Consider the following 19,910-nt stretch of genomic DNA (forward strand, 5'->3'; position numbering starts at 1 on the left):
TAGAAATTCCGAACACATTAAGAACAAGAACCCATGGTATTACAAACGCTAATGACAGGAAGCGTGATTGGAACTGGAGTCCCTAAGCCTGGTCTAGTGATTGGCTGTGGGTCTCTGCATCTGTTTCTGCTGCTGGATGAGGCTTCTCAGGAGACTGTTCTGCTAGGCTCCTGTCTGCAGGCATGGCAGAGAGTCGTTAATAGTGACGGGGTTGGCACTCTCCATGGGGTGGGTCTCACGCTGGGCCATTTTCTCAATCTCTGCTCCATCTTTATCTCTACACTTCCTGTACGCAGGACAAATTTGGGGTTGAGGGTTTTCTGGGTGGGTCGGTGTCCCCTCCCTCCACTGGAAGTCCCACCTGGCTACAGGAGGTGGCGACTTCAGGCTCCACGTCCCTACATCAGGGCTCTCCACTAGTGTCGCCTCCAGAGACTTCCAGGAGCCTCCCGTGTCCCAGAGACGTTCCCCCACCAATTCCACTCTCTCTCCCCGTCCTCCCCCTCCCACCCCACACCCTCTCTGCACACCCAGTCCCTGCCCTTCCCACACAGCTCCCTCCCTCCCTCCACCTACGTCAGAATCTATTTATCTCCTCTTTGGTGTGGGACTCCAGCGCTCTCCCTTGGGCCCTCCATGGCCTCTTCGGGTGTGTGGTTGTATGTGGTTATCCTGTATATTGTAGCTAATGTCCACTTATAAGTGAGCACACACCGTGCATGTCTTTCCGGGTCTGGGCTGCCTCACTCAGAATGCTCTTTTCTAGCTCCATCCATTTGCCTGCACATTGCATGATGCCTTTGGTTTTAATAATAGCTGAGTACTATTCCATCCTGTAAATGCAGAACATTTTCTCTATCCGTTGTCCAGTAGAGGGACATCTGGGTTGCTTCCACAAGTCAGGGTTGTGCTCTCCACAAGGGTTGTATCCACAAGTCAGGCCACGGGAAGTGCTATCTGAAGCGCCTCTTCCAAGAATGACATATATTGTTTTGGAGTTTAATTCCGTTTAATCTTAAGAGGGTACATATGTCCCTAACCTGAGGGTCTTTCCTAAGTTATGAGTTATTTCCCGTCACAGATAAAGATAGGAAGTGGTGCTGGCAACAGTTAACTTTCTTCAGGCACTTCTCTCCAGGGATTTACCTGCCTGCAGATTTAAGAAGCTGGCGGCTGTCCTAATGGCGTTTACGTGCGGGATTCATTACCAGTTTTTTTGTTAGAAGGTCATTGCCTATATCCAGGTCAGGCTGTCAGGGGTCTGGAGAGAGGGGAAGGGGACTTTGGCCAATATTGGGAATGCCCCAACTGAGAGGCTTCAGTGGCTGTGCAAAATGTACGCAGTCCCTTGGGAAGGCACAGACCAAAAACAAAGTGGGAAAAATAGACAGCTGCTTCCCTCAGAGCGAGGAGGCTTAGTCGAGAGACACTCGCACTTTGACCCTCTTACCAGAGGTTCTACTGCCCCATGTTGGGTGCCAGCTGTTTTTCGTTTCTGCCGCCAGTGCGGCTGTTGAGCACAGTGCCGGAAGTACACGTTTCTGCAGTGGAAGTCCAAAGGAGGTGGGCTTCAGTGCAAAGGGTGAAACAGCTGGCTGGTGCAGAATGAGGCTCCCGATCTCACTGGGGCTGTGGAGGAGAGTGTTCCTCGGGGTGCTACAGTTAGCTGTTTCCGTGAGATTGCCAGGACCGAACAGCAGCGGAAACCCGGCCGCTCCTAGCCGGGGCAGGCGGTGGCAAAACTGCAGAAGCCTGGTTTGGCTCAGGTGGACACCCGCGTCAGAGCAGCCTGGGACGGAGGCAGAGGCAGGAGCTCAGGGCTCTGACACCAAGTCAGGCAGCGGGCGACGAAGGCCGACCAGACCCGGATGAGTCCGGTGGTTTCAAGAACGGCGGGTAAGGCGAGGCTGGAGGCGCGGAGCTCCGAAGCCCAGAGGCAGTGGCAGGAGCCAGGTTTGGTTCAGGCAGACAGAATGACCGCTTTGGGAAGCTCCAGCCTCTGGCTTTGGCAGATGGGCCTGCGGTACGCGGAGCAGCTGGAGAAACAGGTTGGCAGTGGTGCATGCTGACACACCAGTGAATGGGAGCGTGAGTCGGCCAGCAGCGTGTGGCGGCCAGCAGCGTTTGGCGGCCTGGCAGCGTGTGGCTGTCAAGCCCTGGGATCCGGCAATGAATTCTCTGGGGGAGGAGAGGTCTTTCCCCAGAATAAAGGACAAGTCTCAGATGATCTCTGATGAAATACGGTGCTGGCCCACTTACCTCCTGTGAAACAGAGACTTAGAAAGCTTGGGCAGCGGAAGGGTTGTGAGACGAATGGTTTGATTCACTGACACTAGGAGTGCCAGGGATACTTCCTTGCATGCAGCTGCACAGTTCTCTCATAGAGGAGGAACGCGGTACTTAATTATTCCATGGGGAGTGGGGTTGGGTTGGGGTGAGGAAGAACTCTGGATACAGTTAGAGCACGGAGCAAGGGCATTGGTTGAAAGCTAAGGGACCAAGACAACTCATTAGCGTGGACAGGGTATTTCCAGGAATCCTGAGGTGCACACTGAACACGTTTCTTATCAGGAAAGGGTTGGGCCTGGAATCTCCCTGAAGGCTATGTGACAGGCCTTAGAGAATGCGGGTTTTCCCCAGATCAGATGGAGAGGAGGGAACCCAGCTGAGGAAGAGAGTCTGCCGCTTAGTACACAGAGCTCAGAGGCTTTCTAGTAATGCCAGACTTTGACGGAACAGCAGGGTCCCACAAATAAGATGGCTGTTTTCCCCATGTTAATCCTACTGACCCATGAGCATGGGAGATATTTCCATCTTCCAATATCTTCTTCAATTTCTTTCTTCAAAGACTTGAGGTTCTTGTCATACAAGACTTTTACTTGCTTGGTTAGAGTCACACCAAGATTATCTGTGGCTATGGTGAAGCTCTAATTTCTTTCTCAGCCCATTTGTCACTTGTAAAAAGAAGGGCTACTGATTTTTTTTTTTCTGCGTTAATTTTGAATCCAGCCACTTTGCTGAAGGGGTTTATCAGCTGTCAAAGTTGTCTGGTGGAATTTTGGGAGTCACTGATGTAGACTATCATATCATCTGTGAATAGCGATATGCTGGCCTCTTCCTTTCCTGTTGTGGCCCCCCTTGACCCTCTTTAGTTGTCTTATTGCTGTAGCTAGAAGTTCAAGTACTATAAAGAAGAGATATGGAGAGAGTGGGCAGCCTTGCCTTGTCCATGATCTTAGTGGAATTGCTTTAAGTTTCTCTCCGTTTAGTTTGATGTTGGCTATTGACTTGTTCTATATTGTTTTTATTGTATTTAGGTGTGTGCCCTGTATCCTTAATCTCTTCAAGACTTTTAATGTGAAGGGGTGTTGAATTTTATCAAAGACTTTTTCATCATCTAATGAGGCGATCATGTTTTTTTTCTTCGTTTGTTTATATGATGGATTACATTGATAGATTTTTTTTTAAAATTTTATTTTATGTGCATTAGTGTAAAGGTGTCAGATCTCTTAGAATTGGTATTACAGACAATTGTGAGCTGTCATGTGGGTGGTGGGAATTAAACCTGGGTTCTTTGGAAGAGCAGACAGTGCTCTTAACCACTGAGCCATCTCTACAGCTCCATTGATAGATTTTTGTATGTTGAACCATCCCTACATCCTTGGGATGAAGCCTGCTTGATGTTTTTGATGAGTTCTTGGGTTCTGTTTGTGAGTATTTTATTGAATATTTTTGCATCAATGTTCATAAGGGAGATTGGTCTGAAATTCTCTTTGTTGAATGTGTGGTTTAGGTATCAGGATGACTGTGGACTCAGAACAAGTTTGGCAATGTTGCTTTTGTTTCTATTTTGTGTAATAATTTGTGGAGTATTGGTATTAGCTCTTTTTTGAAAGTTTGGTAGAATTCTGAGCTAAACCCATCTGGCCAAGGGCTTTGCTTTTTTTTATTTCTATTTTTATTTTTATTTTGGCTGGGAGACTTTGAATGACTGTGTCTATTTCCTTAGGTGTTATAGGCCTATTAAATTGTTTACCTGATCTTGCACTGGTAAGTGGTATCTATCAAGAAAAGAATCCATTTCATTTAGATTGTAGAGTACAGGTTTTTGAAGAATGACCTAATGAGTCTTTGGATTTCCTCAGTATTTGTTTTTATATCCCTTTTTCATTTCTGATTTTGTTAATTTGGATACTCTTTCTGCCTTTTAGTCAGCTTGGCTAAGGGTTTGTCTATCTTGTTGATTTTCTTAAAGAACCAGCTCTCAGTTTTGTTGATTTTTTGTATTGTTATCTTTGTTTCTGATTTTTATTTCAGCCCTGAGTTTGATTATTTCCTGGCAACTACCTATCTTGGGTGTGTTTTTTGTTTTAGAACTTTCAGATGAGCGAGTATGAGCTCTCTCCACTTTCTTTATGAATTGCTATGAACTTTCCCCTTAGCACTGCTTCTGTCATGTCTCATAAATTTGGGTATGTGCCTTCATTTTCATTGAACTCGAAGAAGTTTTTAATTTCTTTCTATCATCCCTGACCCAGTGGTCACTGAGTAGAGTTGTTCAGTTTCCAAGAGTTTGTAGCTTTTTGTTGTTTCTATTGCTGTTGAGGTCCAGCTTTAATCCATGATGGTCTGATAGAGTACAAGGTGTCATCTCAATCTTCTTGTATCTGTTGAGGCTTTGTAACCAACTCTGTGGTCAGTTTTGGAGAAGGTCCTGTGAGGTGCTGAGAAGACAGTGTACTCTGTGTGCTTAGATGGAATGTTCTGTAGACATGTTAGGTCCACTTGATTCATGTAATTGATTAGTTTCATTATTTCTCTGTTTATTTTGTCCTGACAACCTGTCCGTTGGTGAGAGAGGGGTGTTGAAGTCTCCTACTATTAATATGTGATTTAAACCTTAGTAATGTTTCTTTTATGAATGTGGGTACCCTTGCATTTGGGGCACATATGATCAGAATTGAGACATCATCACTGACTTGTATTTTGTTTTTTTAGATTTTAAAAATTATGTATATAGTGTTCTGTCTGCATATATGCCTGCAGGCCAGAAGAGGACATCAGATCTCATTATAGATGGTTGTGAACCACCATGTGGTTTCTGGGAATTGAACTCAGGACCTTTGGAAGAGTATTCAGTGCTCTTAACCTCTGAGCTATCTCTCCAGCCCTATAATTTTATTTTATGTGCATTAGTGTGAAGGTGTCAGATACCTTGGAATTGGAGGAACCGACAGTTGTGAGCTGCCATGTGGGTGCTGGGAATTAAACCCGGGTCTTTGAGACATCATCTTGGTGGATTTTTCCTTTGATTAGTATGGTGTCCTTCCCTGTCTCTTTTGATTAATTTTGGTTGAAAGTCTATTTTATTAGGTACTATAATGGCTACTCCAGCTTGCTTCTTGTGTCATTTGCTTGGAAAACCTTTTTTCCATCCTTTTACTCTGAGGTAATGTCTGTTTTTGTTGCTGAGGTGTGTTTCTTGTATGGAGCAGAATGATGGATCCTGGTTCCTCATCTAGTCTGTCAGCCTGTGTCTTTTTATTGGTGAATCAAGTCCATTGATGTTGAGAGGTATTAATGACCAATGATTGTTAATTCCTATTATTTTGATGCTGGTGATGTGTGTGTGTGTGTGTGTGTGTGTTTGTGTACACTTATTTTTTTTTTTGTGGTTGTGGAATTATTTTTTTTCTGTATTTTCTTTGATGTTGTTACCCTCCTTGGGATGGAGTTTTTTCTTCTAATAATTTCTGAAGGGCTGGATTTATGGATAGATATTGTTTAATGGTCTTTTCATAGCATCTCAGATTTCCTGGATGTTTTGTGTCAGTAATTTTTTTAGATTTAACATTTTCTTTGACTGATAAAATTTCTTTTATTGTATCTTCTACACCTGGGATTCTCTCTTCCATCTCTTGTATTCTGTTCGTGTCTGCTGTTCCTGTTCTCTTCCCTAGGTTTTCTGTCTCCAGGATTTCCTCAGATTGTGTTTTGTTTATTGCTTCTACTTCCATTTTCAAGTCTTGGATAGTTTTATTCATTTCCTTCACCTGTTTGTATTTTGCTGTTATTTCTTTAAGGGATCTATTTGTTTCCTTTTTAAAGGCCTCTGCCTGTTTGGTTGTATTTTCCTGTATTTAAGGGATTTATTTACTTCTTCTTTAAAGGCCTCTATCATCTTATAAGATTGGATTTAAGATCATTTTCTTGTGCTTCAGCTGTTACTATTCCTGGGCATAGTATTATAGCTGGGTTCTGGTGTTGCCATATTGCCCTGGCTCTTGTTGGTTGTGTTCTTACACTGGCCTTTAGTCCTTTGGTTGTCTCTGGTATTGGTAGACCTTAGATAATGTAGGTCAAGTTGTGGGCCAAAAAAATGGAGCTTGGGGAGAAGGTGTGGTTTTATCTCTGTTGGGAGTGTTTTAGGGGGATTGGCTGGCAGGGGGAGGGGTTGGGGGAGCTTTACCTGGTAGTCTCTGATGGCCCAGGCCTATGAGAATGCAGGTAGGGCTGCAGTCTGGCAGATGGACCATGCAGGGGGCAGGGCATAGCGCATGGCTCACCCTGCTGTGCTTGCCCAGGAGCACCCAGCGGGCAGGGGCTGGTGTGTAGAGGTCTCACTGTTGGCTGGGGCAGCCACTGTCTTCCGGGAAGAAGGCTGAGCTGTGGGCAGGCAGTGGAGTGTGCATGAGGTGTAGAACATTTTTTTAAATCAGTGAATGACGAGGTAGGCCCCATCCCATTGTGAGTGGTGCCACCCCTGGGCTGGTGGTCCTGGCTGCTGTAAGGCAGGCAGGCTAAGCAAGCCAGGTGAAGCAGGCCCTTAAGCAGCATCCTCCATGGCCTCAGCTCCTGCCTCCAGGTTTCTGCCCTGATTTCTGTCCTCCCTCCCTTTGATGATGAAATGTGATGGGGAAGCCGAAGCCTTTTCCTCCCTAAGTTGCTTTGGTTGTGGTGTTTCGTTGCGGCAATAGGAAGCCTTACTAAGACAATGCTGACTGTCTCCATGCTGTAAGTTTCTCGGGGACGCCTTTCTAGCGAGGCTCATCTTGTTGTGGTGGGGAGCTCATGCAGGTGTGAGCACATCTTAGGCACATCCTAGGCAGTGCTCACCTGCATGTCTCAGGGACTGGAGAATCCACATCCGAGTCCTTAAGTTCAGTGTTACTCTTGGCATTTGCTAGCATGTGCAGAAAGCACAGCAGTCAGTTTGGGCTACCGACCCCTGTGTCCCCACTACCCTTATACTCCACCCTTGTACTGCTAGAATATACAGTTCTTCAAAGTGACATCTTTCAGATACTTGGTGGCTTTTGGATATGCATACCATACCCTTGCTGGCCCAGGCAGCTTCTTGGGTGTTATTAAAAATAAATGCACACATTTAAACCTTGAGATTGGCATGCTTTTGTAGGCTTTTCTGGATCAAGGGAGTATGGAATCTTTTTTATAGGTTGCCTCAGAGGAGGTCAGTATGTATTTTTTTTAATGGATATTCTGCTTTTGTTTTTAGTTTTAAAGACAGAGTGTCATGAATCCCAGGATGACTTTGAATTTCTGATCCTCCTATCACCTGGATTACAGGCATGAGCTTGAATGGAAATGGCCCTCGCAGGCTAGTTTATTTGAATGTCTGGTTCCCAGTTGGACTGTGTGGGAAGGATTAGGTGGTGTGGCCTTGCTGGAGGAGGTCTACCACAGCCGGGCCAGGACAAGTACCTCTTTCTGCCCTTCATCTTGCAGATCTGATCTAAGTGCTCAGTACTGCGCTGGCGCCACGCCTGGTAGCATAGCACCATGCTGACAGTGGACTAACCCTCTGAAACTGTAAGCAAGCTCCTGATTAAATGTTTTCTTCTGTATGCCGCCTTGGTCATGGTGTCTCTTCACACAATAGAACAGCGACTAAGCCAGCCACCACACCTGGCTTTATGATGGAGAACCAACCCAGGCGGATGCATGCTGGGCAAGCAGTATGCCACATGAGGGATGTCTAAGTGCATCCCTTGCTTTTTACCTCACCCTTCATGTTACGGCCAAGGTTCTCGCATTGCGGGTGAATAGTTCTGTTCAGGGTTATCTCACCCAGCCTTCCACTCTGCCACTGGGCCTTCAGCTCTGCCCAGCTGTGGCTGTTATACAGTGGACACCCAGCCCTGTGAGACCCAGGGGTGGGGACTGTTTCTGGTAGCTCTTTTGTTGGTCTGCATGCAGAATCAGTGTTATGGATCTACGTGTCCTTAAGAGGTGTATAATCTTTAAGGTTTTCCACTTTCCCGTGGGACTGGCCCAGGCCTAGCTGAAATGTGAGGTTGTCTGATTGCCTTTACCCCACACAAATCTCCTTTCTGAGGCTCAGAACAGCTAAAGAAGAAACGAGGAGTCTCCTTACAAGAAATATTAAATGTCTTTTCTACCAAGTGCTATACAACGTGTTTAGGACAAGGAATCTAAATCTGTTTGTCTCCCCGCCTACTAAGATTTTTATGCAATACCCACCCTAGTAAAACTTTTGTTTACACAAAGGCCCCAGCCATATGCCTGGAACTTGATGGCCTGGAACAGACCTCTTATAACTAACCTAAGGACTTCTGATCCCTTTCTTGGTTTGTTACCACTGCCCTCTCTAGAGTGGGAATGTCCTTTTCTCTCCATCTTCAGCCACTGGGTGGTCCTCCTGGGAAGCTCAGCATACCATTACAGCTTAGCTCTGGTCCAACAGTTCCTGGTCCAGGGCTCCAGCTCTCCACCCAGCACATCTCTCCCGTCGTGTGCCCTGGCTCTGAGATCAAGGGTGAGAGCAGCTCCTGTCTGTTGGTAGTTACTGTGTCAACACCCTTTGTCACTCATGCAAACTTTTCCACACCTCTGTGAACTCATTGCACTCAAAATGCAAAAGTTCTGGCTATTTTCCCTGTACTCTGACAGGTCCCTAAAGGGGGAAAAACTATGGTAAGAAGCAAACAAAACCAGGGAGAGTAAGGGGCTTCTCAAAAAAGCTAAAAGAATCCAGAAGGCATCAAACCCCCAGCAAACTGGGAATAAGTTGTGTTTATTATTAGGATTTGTTCGTCAGTCCTCCATAGGGACGAGAAGTTTACATAGCTACATATTTTGTTTTGGACCTTTCTACATCCTGCCTATCTTCTCCATGGACATAATGAGCACGTGTGTGTGTGTGTGTGTGTGTGTGTGTGTGTAAGATGCAGTGAGACGTGGAAAGAAAAGTTTGGGGAATCAAACTGCAGGGCTGTCTCTCAGGGGAGAAGAGGACATTAGTCAGGTGGCATAGAAAATCTTGTCAGTTTTAAAGTGACAGATAACCTGGGCAGGGGGTGGGGATGAAGGCCAGAGCAGCCTGGGAGTTAAAATGGGGGCTTTGGTCTATAGCAGGCTGTTCAGCAACTAGATGTTCTTGCCAAGGTAGTTGACCACTGTGCATGGATAAGGGAAGTGATGGCTTTGGTTTACCCAATAACCATCCTTGTGTTTACCTGGTCAGGACCTTTCTGTTTAGGACACTGTCCCAAGCACTGCCTTTTGGGGGGGGGGAGGGTACTGCTTTGGACCTAGGACATGGAAGAAATGAAAGTTTCCCCCATAAGTGAATTATATGGACCTGCCCTTCTAGACTTCACGAACCCCCTCAGGCACACAGTGATGCGGGAAAGGCTAACAAGTCCCGGACACTGATGGCACAGGAAGGCACTGACTCAAGGACACTTCTTCACTGTGGATGATGGTGAGCACCTGTAATGGCAATTACCTGGGATGCTGAGGCAGGAGGGCAGTGATTTAGGGCCAGTTTGATCTCTATAGTGACCTCTCCCCCCTTTTCAAAACAAAAACCCTAAGCTGTTTTTGTTAATATTGAGGACTGGATGAGCCTCCGGCATCCCTAGGAGAGAATACATCACCCAGGCTAATCCAGGAGCAAAGATCCCCCCTTCACTGTATGTGATGCTGTTCTGTGGGCGTTCTGGGTTAAACACAAAGGGGCAGACGACCTGAGCCCCTGCATTCATCACTCAGGACTTCAACTGTGGACACAATGTAGCCAGGTGCCTCAAGATCCTGCTACACACTTGACTGATCTGGAAGCTCATCATTTGGGGTGGGCTAGCTGGCCAGCAAGCTTCTAGGACCCACAGTCTTCATTCCTCAGTGCTGGGGTTACAAGTATGAGTGGTCATCCCAAGTTTTATTGGGTACTGGGGACTTGAACTCGGGTCCTCACGCTTGCATAGCTAACACTCTTATCCACTGAATGATCTTCTCAGCCTGGCATCCATATTTTTACAGCTCCTCAATTCCCAAATGCTGCTCACACTGAGAAAACAACTCTAATCTACACACAGCTAAGACCAAAGAAAGGACTTAACTATGCAAACAAGAGTTTGTGTGCCCCTGAGTCTGAGACCAGCCTCAGCACATCCTTCCCCAGTGTCCCCTCACTCTTCCTGTATACCCTTTATTTTCTTCCCTAGCAATCTAGAGCCACTCTGGAAGCCGGTGGAGTAGCACATGCTTTACCTTTAATCCCAGCACTAGGAGGCAGAGGTGGTAGATCGCTGTGATTTTTGAGGCCAGCCTTATGTACATAGTGAGTTTCCCAGACAGCCAGAGTTTAACAGTGAGACCCAACCTCAGAAACGAACACAACCAAGAGGATCCAAATCACGTGACCCACATTATCATCTGGGGGAGTTGTACTTTGCTATACCTGAACATTGACCTTCTGTACTGAAAACTAATTTCAGGAATTGAGGAAAGGGAGGCAGCTCCCAGGGAAGCTGCAGGGGGGACCTTGAGGCAGAGATGGAGAGTCAAAAGCCAGGAAGGCTGAAACACTGCAGCTGATGGCTGATCCCCAGTGAAATCCACAGTTCCCTTGGGTTTGGGAAGGGGTCGAGTCACCAAATCCTCACTACAGTGTTACCATCCATCCAAACTACTCTGCCGGTGTGGTGTCTAGGCTTCCACAGGAGTCCTTCGTGTCTGGGAACACCTCCAGCATTTGGAGGTTTGGGGGTATGGCGAGGACAAGGAAGGCATATCTCATCCAATCTTCCACCCTATCCCTTAAACCAACGCTTAAGGCCACGCTTCCGGGCGTCAAAGCGAAAGACTTAGCACACAGAGTCATCGATTGCAGTTATGTATTCAGTTTCCTATTTCATGAACCTCACGGGCTAAGGGAAGGGGAAGAGATAGGCTGAAGAGCTGCCTGGCTGGAGTCCTGATTTCTGCTAAGACATAGGTTCTTACATACGCCTTACAAGATCATCTTCCTACAGGAGAATCGGCTTCCACAGGGATAGCAGGGGTTGCAAGGGTCACAGGGGCCGCAGGGACCGCAGGGGCCGCAGGGGCCGCAGGGGCCGCAGGGACCGCAGGGGCTGCAGGGGCTGCAGGGGTTGCAGGGGTTGCAGGGAGATGTGCAAGGGTAGCATGGTGACTCGATCTTGACGCAGCTGCCGAGCCCGTAGGAGTAGGTCACATCTTTCTCATCCACACATGGCGGCAAGCTGAACTCTTTGCAGATGTTCATGTAACTGTACTTTTTGGATCCGAGGCAGTCGTACCTGTTCTCCCTCTCGGCAGACACGCAGACCTTCCCGTCTTTCACTCTCACTTTGACTTGGTCTGGTTCAAAGCCGCACACGTTCACGGATCCTAGGATGTTACTGCTGCAGCAAGAGGAGGCCAGAATTCGATTTGTCGTCCTTCTGAGTCTGTGGTTGACAGGGGAGGGAGGGAGAAGCCAGGTTAGACCTCAGGACTGGACAGCGGCCCCACCCCGCCCCTCCTCCATCACCGTGCCTCAACGTCTGTTGGCCTTTCAGAGCTTTCTCTTATCTTACATTTAAATCCAGCTCCTCCTGCTACTAGTTATAAAAACTCAGCATGTGCCTTAGCCTCTCTGTGACTCAGTTTCCTTACCTGTGATAATGGTGATAATGCATCACAACACGGTCGGAGGACTAAATGATGCTTCACTAGATACTGTACTTGGTTCGTTATAAATCTTGCTAATTACTACTGTTAGCATTACTGTTACTATCATATACAGTGTTGTTTTTGTGGGTTTTTTCTCTTTTTTAATTTTTATTTTTTTAATATTATTACAGTTTGTTAACTTTGTATCCCTGCTATATCCCACTCCCTCTTTCCCTCCCAACCCTACCCTGCCATTTGTTTCTTTTTTTTTTTTTTTTTCAAGACAGGGTTTCTCTGTGTAGCCTTGGCTGTTCTGACTCACTTTGTAGACTAGGCTGGCCTTGAACTCAGAGATCCACCTGCCTCTGCCTCCCTGGGAGCTGGGATTACAGGTGTGTGCCACTGCCCCTGGCTTTTGTGTGTTTTGATGTTGAAGCTCAGACCCAGAGCCTCGTCTACGTTAGGGAATCACTCTTAGCTAGGCTACAAGACCCTGCTCAGGTCAGGATTCTTTTTTTCCACTGAGACACAACCAATAAGCTAGCATTTGAACTCTGCATCTTAAAGAGGGCTATCAAAGCCAGGAATAATGGTGTGTGTAGCTCCAGCTAGACAAGGTAAGACAGGATCGCTTGAGCCTGAGAGCTGGAAGGCCATCTGGACACCTAAGCATGAGCCTGTCATTGAGGTCACCACTGGGCAAACAGACATTTGCTCGTTGGCAAAGGACAAAGCAGGATGTCTCCTGCCCAGTTCTTCCTTGGGAGAGACTCTGGGCAGCCAGCGGGAATGCAGTCTGTCTGGTTGCCAGCATGGCTCAGACATGTAGTGATGTCCCAGAGGCATGCTGGCCAACTCCCGACTGTCCTGCAAGAGTTTTCTGTGGGTCTCCCTAGCTCCCCATTCAGCAATGTTGTGTTAATAGCTTGAAACCCCTCGGAGAGGGGCATCCGCGCACGGTAAGTGGAGTAAGCCACAAACTGGGGCCTGAAGAGCTGGCTGCTGAGCACTGCTGCTGCTACTCCACAGTCCTGTGGTGTGAATCCTTGGTAACAGCGCTCACACTGAGCCGTCAGGGTACATCAGGAGATAGGAAAGCTGGGCTGGAGAGCTGGCTTAGCGGGTAAGAGTACTCACAACTCCTCCAAAGGACCCAAGTTCAGTTCCCACGTCAGGCAGCTCACAACCACCTGTAATAGCTCCAGGGGATCTGGTGACCACTTCTGGCTCCTTTGGGAACCTGCCCTTATGGGCACATGCTCGCACAGAGATACACACTTAAGTAATAACAATTCTTTTTGAGAGGTGGGGGCAAGGTGCCCAAGCAGAGCAGTGACCTGGAACTGGATCTTGGCTCTGCTGTGCAGACAAGTTATTGCACTTTTCCATGCCTCAGTGAAACTGGGACAACACTGAGTGACCTCACTGGTGGGGATAAGGCTTGCCTGATGCATGAAATCGTTCACAGTGGCGCTTGGTGCTCAGCTAGGGTAAAGGCCTTTGCCTTCTCTTTTCCTAAAATGTACTTCCAAGCACTGACCACGTCAGAGGGGTTGTTTTATCTAAACTTCACCACTCCGTGGTGTCTAAGGTTATCCTTGTATCACTTTAACATTTTTTGAAGATTTCTTTTTATTGTATTTTATCTATGTGTAGTTGTGTGTGCCTGCATGTAGTTTGCGAGTGTGAGTGTAGGTGTCTGAAGAGGCCAGAGTCATCAGATACTCTGGAGTTGGAGTTATAGGTAACTGTGAACAGCCTAATGGGGGTGCTGGGAACTGAACTCACGTCCTCTGGAAGATCAGCAAGGGCTCTTAACGACTGAGTTCTCTCTCCAGCCTCTGTATTACCTCTTTATGCTGCATTTTATTTAAATTCTTTCTTCTTTTCTTAAGCTACACGAGTTCATTGTGGAAAATACAGGAAATACAGATAAACTAAAGCATTTTTTAAATACTCTAACGTGTATACAATATATTTATGTTGGGTTTTCTCGTGTGTGTGTGTGTGTGTGTGTGTGATTTCCTCATACACATAGGTAGATTCATGTGTGTTCATATGGAATCAAACTATGCATTTGTACTTTTAATTTGTATTTCTCACTTGATAAGATTTTATGGGACTGGCTTGAAGATGTGAGTTACTCACTACCCTTGTACTGAAAATTAAAATCTAAGACTTGGCCAATTAGAAAACAAACAGTGGAACTGAGGCAGATGGGCAATGTGAGCAGTAGATCAGATGACTCAGTAAGAGCCCTTCCGCTCTGCTCTAGCCTGGCCCTGGGGAAACTGAGGGGGTACCCTGTATGGGCTGAGGTACGTAGGTCATTTCAAAAAGAAAGGATGAGAATTTGCCTCTTTGAAATCACTGTCTCTGTGAAGAGAAGACTTAGCCCTGTTCTCAATGAATGGGCAGAGAAGAGGTCACAGAGGTGTGGGGAACCAGACAGCAGCCAACTCTGGCTAGATCATGACTTGAAGAAGCAGGCAGAGAGGTGTGAAAAGCCTCTCAAAACTCCTTTATGGATGGTGTGTATGTGTGTGTGTGTGTGTTTGTGTGTGTGTGTGTGTGTGTGTGTGCATATATGGGGAGTCAAAGTCTTGTTTGCATGGAAAACATCAAATCCTGACAGTTAAGATGGGCTGGAACTAACAAAAGATCATCAACAATCCCGTACAGGATACTTAAGCCTCAGCTGACTTCCAGAAAAAGCTTGGCCCCCACACTGCCCATGGGTCCCACACTGTCCATGGGTCCCACACTGTCCAGGGTCCCACACTGTCCATGGGTCCTACGCTGTCCACAGGTCCCACACTGTCCAGGGTCCCACACTGTTCAAGGATTCTACACTGTTAGGGGGGAGGTTCCCACACTGTGCAGGGGTTTCTTACTATGAGTCTTCAGAAGACTGCCTTAAACTCTCAGGCAGGTTGGGTTTCTTATGGCTTCTACATTAATGGTTATGTGCACTTGTAGAACTTATAGCACTTGTGCACTTGGCTCATCAAACTCAACTCTGGACTTGGAAGTTGCCTCTTTCCTGGTGGGTTATCCATAATCCGAAATGGGTTTTTCCATGACTACCAGGTTCTGAGCCAAAGGAAATGGCCTCCTGTGCCCCAGTCCCTCGGGGTGAGGGAAGCTTGCCAGTAAGCATGCGTGGAGGTGGACGTGGGGGGCTGGACACACTATGCCTGTGCACAGAGCTTCCGATTCTGTCCTGGGCACAGCCGTGTCAACCCCCCTGTCCAGCCACATTCTTGGGTGCAACACACCCTGCCTGCCATGTAATGAGTTATATGTGCAGCTGTTTTCACAAAGATGAGTTGCAACCCTGTGAGGAAGAAAGTGAAAGAGGTGTGAGGGACTCTGGAGAGTCGGGTGGGCCTCCCTCTAGATGATACTGCGATATTTTTCCTCTTAAAATTAAACCTATTTGAAACAGCTATCTAAACTCCACTCCTCACCAACACATCCTTATCTTCACCTGCCTTCTGCCCCTACCCCATGTGTGTGCATATGTTCCTGGAGGTGTACACATATGTGCAAAAGGAGGCCAGGCGTACATCAGGCAACCTTCATTTTTGAGAGAGGTCTCTCTCTGACCACAGACCTCACTGATTAGCCTACACTAGTGCCAGTGCTAAGATGATGCCCCAGTACCTAGCTTTGTAAGTGGATGCTGTGGATCTGAACTCAGGACTTCATGCTCATGGGACAAGCACTTTAGCGACTGAGTCATTTCCTCAGATCCCTTTCTGCTCTCTTTTCCTACTGTTCTTTTTCCCTCAGCAGCAGGGAGCATGCTGTGTGGCCCAGGGGCTTCTGAGATCCTTCTCCCAGTGGGGTTCACTTCAGTTTTAGATCCACTAGGTAGGCACAGAGCTGAGGCTTCACCTTTCTGCTAAGTTCCAGGTGACACCACTAACACTGGTTCAAGGCCACACTGAAGTATGACAGGTGGCTATGCACATGTCCACCGGCCTTGGCCAACATGCTCTACCACCTTCTGCTCTTCAAGAACACTGTTCTTTAATGTTTTATTGTTCTATAATGACAAAGGGCATTAGGAGTATTATCAGGAACTGCTGGCACCTAGGTTTTACTCCATGAGCAGTAAGTCATCTTTATCAGGTTGTGTAGGCTCTGCCTTAAACAGGATTACCCTAACTAAGTCTGAGACCTTCAGTGAACATGCCTCAAGCCTCTGTCATTAAGCAAAAAGTTAAAACAAAGAACAGACGCGCGCCTGAGGCTGGCGGAGTGCTTCAGTGGTGGGGACTTATTTACTTACTTAGCACACAAGGACCTAGGGTCTATTTTTAGTACAGAATTTTTTTTTTAAATTCCATTTGAGCAGGATGGAGGTGATGCACAGGAGGCAGGCAGATCTCTATGAATCCAGCCTGATCTACAGAGCAAATTTCAGGACAGCCAAGGGCTACATAGAGAAACCCTGTCTCAGAAAAAAAAAAAAAAAAACCCAAAACAAAACACACACACACACACACACACACACACACACTAAAACAAAATAAAAATTGCATTTGACCTCCATGGGCATCAACTGTGTAGTCAATTGGTGGCGCATTCTGAGACCGAGGGGTCTGAAAGGATGTGAAAGATACCAAAGAGGCAGCTACTCCCACATTTCAGTGCACTGGAAGAAGCAAGGGCCTCTCCTTGGGAAAATCAGCTTTTTGGTGGCCATAAGACCCATATCTTGCATCAGTCATGTCGATTGAATAGATTCAACAAAAATCTCAAACCCAAAGTAAGCAAGAAGAGAAATATTTGAGGTTTTAAGATGGCATCTTTTATGGGTGGAATTTCCCAAGGAATTTCTTTTTAAGAGTCAGGCTAACCACAGATGCTTGTGTGAGTGATGGAAGCCAGTCTTGGGATTGGTTGCTGGGTATAGAGGTTGAGCCTAGTGCAGCTCAAGGGCACAGCTGCTAGGTAAGGTTGTAAGGACTCAAGTGGTGTCACAATGGGCATCAGACAGGACTGAAGAGGGATAGACTTTGTTAGCTTCTCTAGTTATAGTACAAGAGATAGGGAAGCCTGTGAAGTGTGGATGGACAAGCTGAACTCAGGCGGGGGGTATGCGTTCATGAAAGAAAACCAAGCTCTGTCCACTCCATCCCTTTAAATCCAAAAGTAAGGGAAGAGTCAGGTGACTGCTTGGAGTGCAAAAACTAAGAAGAAAAAGAAAATACTGAAGCAGCTAAGAAAACAAAAAAGCTAGGTCTGGTCTCCACCAAGGAAGACATTGTCTTTTGAAGCAGGGGCTTAAGAAAAATGTCAGTGGGTGGGACTTTTTAATCCGAGTCTAAGAAAAGCCCACTGTCCACATATATACATCAAACAGAGGGAACTTAAAAACTGTTATTCAACTGCAGTATAGCTGAGGCAACTACAGATCAAGGACTACAAATCTTTGGACAATACAGTCAGACATTTGAAAAGACATTCTTTAAAGGGATGAAAGGTCGTGTAAATATGAATTCTAAACTCAAAAACCCTTGAGCACAGTTTCATACCAAAGATGTTAAAAAAAAAAAAAGAACTGAATGGTGACTGATTATTTCTAGATCTGTTCACAGTCATGGGTCAGAAGCTAGATTAAATAAAGATAAGAAAACAAGAAGGCTAATTGAAAGAAAAAATTAGCCATGAATCCTTTGGGATTGGAGCTCAGATCTGGGCTTAACATTGTCAGCTCTATTCAGGAAAGCTGAGCCCTTCCAGGCAGTGAAATGTCAGGCTGTTGGAAAAAGAGCACAGAAATTTTGCAAGGTGGCATGAAGTGGAAGAAAAGCTCTGGGGAAGAGATCAAGAGGGGAGGCCTGAGGCTCATTCTATGACAGTAAGGCGTGAGGTTGAGCCTACTGTGGCTAAAGGGCAGGAGGACACAGACAGAAAAACATCTGCCCTGTAAAGTGAAGAAAGTGGGGGCAGCCAGATGGCCAAGACCAGATGACTTAGAGCCATGGAGAGAACATAGACCTGCTCACAAAGATACTTAACATTTGAACCAAATATTAACTATGTCTATTTCACAGTGTGAGTTTTGTAACTTAACATCCTAAGGCATAAATATAATCATTAGTTCAAAATTGTAGATAACTTTTTAAGTGAGTACTGCATTCCAGATTCTATTCCAGGTAGGTCTGCTTCTGACCTTTGGTGACATCATCAGTAATTGTCCCATTATTCTTCCCAGTGTAGCATCGTGGCCACTGTTGTCGAGGGACTTTGTACCCACCTATCCATCCTTCCATTTGTCCACTATCCATCTACCTTCTGTCTCTCCTCTCTTTTTAAGAATAGTCTTAGTAAAAACAGTTTTCTGCCTCGCACCTTTTCACTTAACATTCATACATAAAAGGACTTCCAACTTTACAATCCCCTTTAAAAATCTTTTGAAATAGTCTCACAGAACACAAGCTGGCCTCAGACTCATTATGTATCAGAAGCTGGCCAAGAACCTGTGAGCCTCAGGCCTCCATTTCCCAAGTGCTAGGATCTAGGACTCGGCCAACCAGTCACACTTGGTTCCAGTGAATTGGGTGTACAGTCATTTATATAACCAGGAACAATGGCTTCTTCTACTGTCTCTCCCATTAATACAGACTACAGGTATGTCTTGAAAAGTTAGGAAAGGAAAACATAACTCCCTCAACTATATTAGCCAATTCATGAAAACCCCACTTGAGTCTGCTGTGATAGCTGCAGTGTGTCACACGTCCTTTGTGAGGTTGGAGGGGGAGGCCAGCATAGCATCCCAGCTCTAGACAACTCTTTGCCTGAGCCTGGGTGGCAGAAAGATTTCCACACACTGAGGAAATGCCTCCCAGTGTGCTCTGCTCCCAAGGCTCTGGAAAACATTAAGGATTTGATCAATGGTTAGGATTTCTGCAAGTCCAAATGTACTCAGATCACCTCAGTCAGACCCAGAAGAAATTGAGGTTGCTACTTCCAATAGCTTTTTAACGGCGCCCCCTATTTCTTTCCCTCCTTAAGCCACCCTGTTTATCACACTGGCGCTCTTGACACAATCTTCCACCTACCTTGCCAGCCCGTAACCTCACACTGCCTTCGGAGAACCTTACAATTCCAACTGCAGGCCCGCTTACCTTTAAGCCTCTCCTAAGTCACCGTTTGGCATCTACTCAGCTGTCACTGTCCCCACTGTCCCTCTTCCCACTGCTGCTGCAGCTACCCTAGCTACACGGCCTACATTACACCCTCTCACTTGGCCAACTCTTCTCTATGGTAAGCGCGCGCGGCTTGCTTTCCTCTCTAGGCTGCGGAGTGATGGTCGCAGGCAGTACAGCTTGTAGTCGCACAGGCAGCATGGGTAGTAGAGGTCGCACAGGCCGCAGGAGCGGGATCGCTTCGAGTAGCAGAGGCAGTAGGGGTAGGGGTGCAGGTCACAGCAGCAGTAGGGGTGCATGTAGAGGTCACACAGGCAGCGGGAGCTGAGTTCGTCGATACATCTCAATTGCCTTAATTCTCTGTCCACCTTCTTTATGTCCCTTCTAACACTGTCCAAAAGACAACTCAGTGCAGCCATTACGGTCACACCTTATTGTTCTGTGAGTACCTTTGGAAATCGGCACTCAGAGGAAAAAAATTGTTCTAAGCTCCTCTCAGAGGCCTCCTTTAAAATTAAATGAGCTACGTATGGTTCACCTACTTTAAAGCTTGTGTTCTATGACCTCGCTCACCTTCTAAGTATGTCATAGTCTCCTGGTTACCATGACAACTGCAAACAGCTATGGTCCCCAGAGACCCTCCTCAGGGCTGTTCCCAGGACCATGCTCATGCTGAGAGTTATGTGCTTCCATCTCTCAAACTATTCCCAGCTAAAGTCCCCTTTTTTCTAGAGCAAGACAGAGGGAGGGCACATAAGGACAAATGGTTTTGACACCAGAGGGAGCTAAGGGCCAGGTTTGAAG

At 46.6% G+C, this 19,910-nt stretch overlaps 1 protein-coding gene across 1 annotated transcript; it reads right to left on the reverse strand.

Moving 5' to 3' along the window:
* Positions 1–11,278: 11,278 nt before the first annotated feature.
* Odf1 (outer dense fiber of sperm tails 1) lies at positions 11,279–19,525 on the reverse strand. The gene is made up of 2 exons (XM_021650948.1): positions 19,250–19,525; positions 11,279–11,740 (listed from the first exon to the last, which is right to left on the reverse strand). The coding sequence occupies exons 1-2, from the start codon at positions 19,523–19,525 to the stop codon at positions 11,279–11,281; spliced, it is 738 nt and encodes a 245-aa protein (XP_021506623.1).
* Between the last annotated feature and the right edge of the window lie 385 nt (positions 19,526–19,910).

This window comes from Meriones unguiculatus, chromosome 8 (assembly GCF_030254825.1).
Source record: "Meriones unguiculatus strain TT.TT164.6M chromosome 8, Bangor_MerUng_6.1, whole genome shotgun sequence".
Taxonomy (NCBI): Eukaryota; Metazoa; Chordata; class Mammalia; order Rodentia; family Muridae; genus Meriones; species Meriones unguiculatus.

Coding starts and splice junctions, on each gene's coding strand:
- Odf1 (XM_021650948.1), bottom strand. CDS start 19,525: ATGGCTGCACTGAGTTGTCTTTTGGACAGTGTTAGAAGGGACATAAAG. Junction 11,741..19,249: donor CATCACTCCGCAGCCTAGAG/AGGAAAGCAAGC, acceptor CCTGTCAACCAC/AGACTCAGAAGGACGACAAA.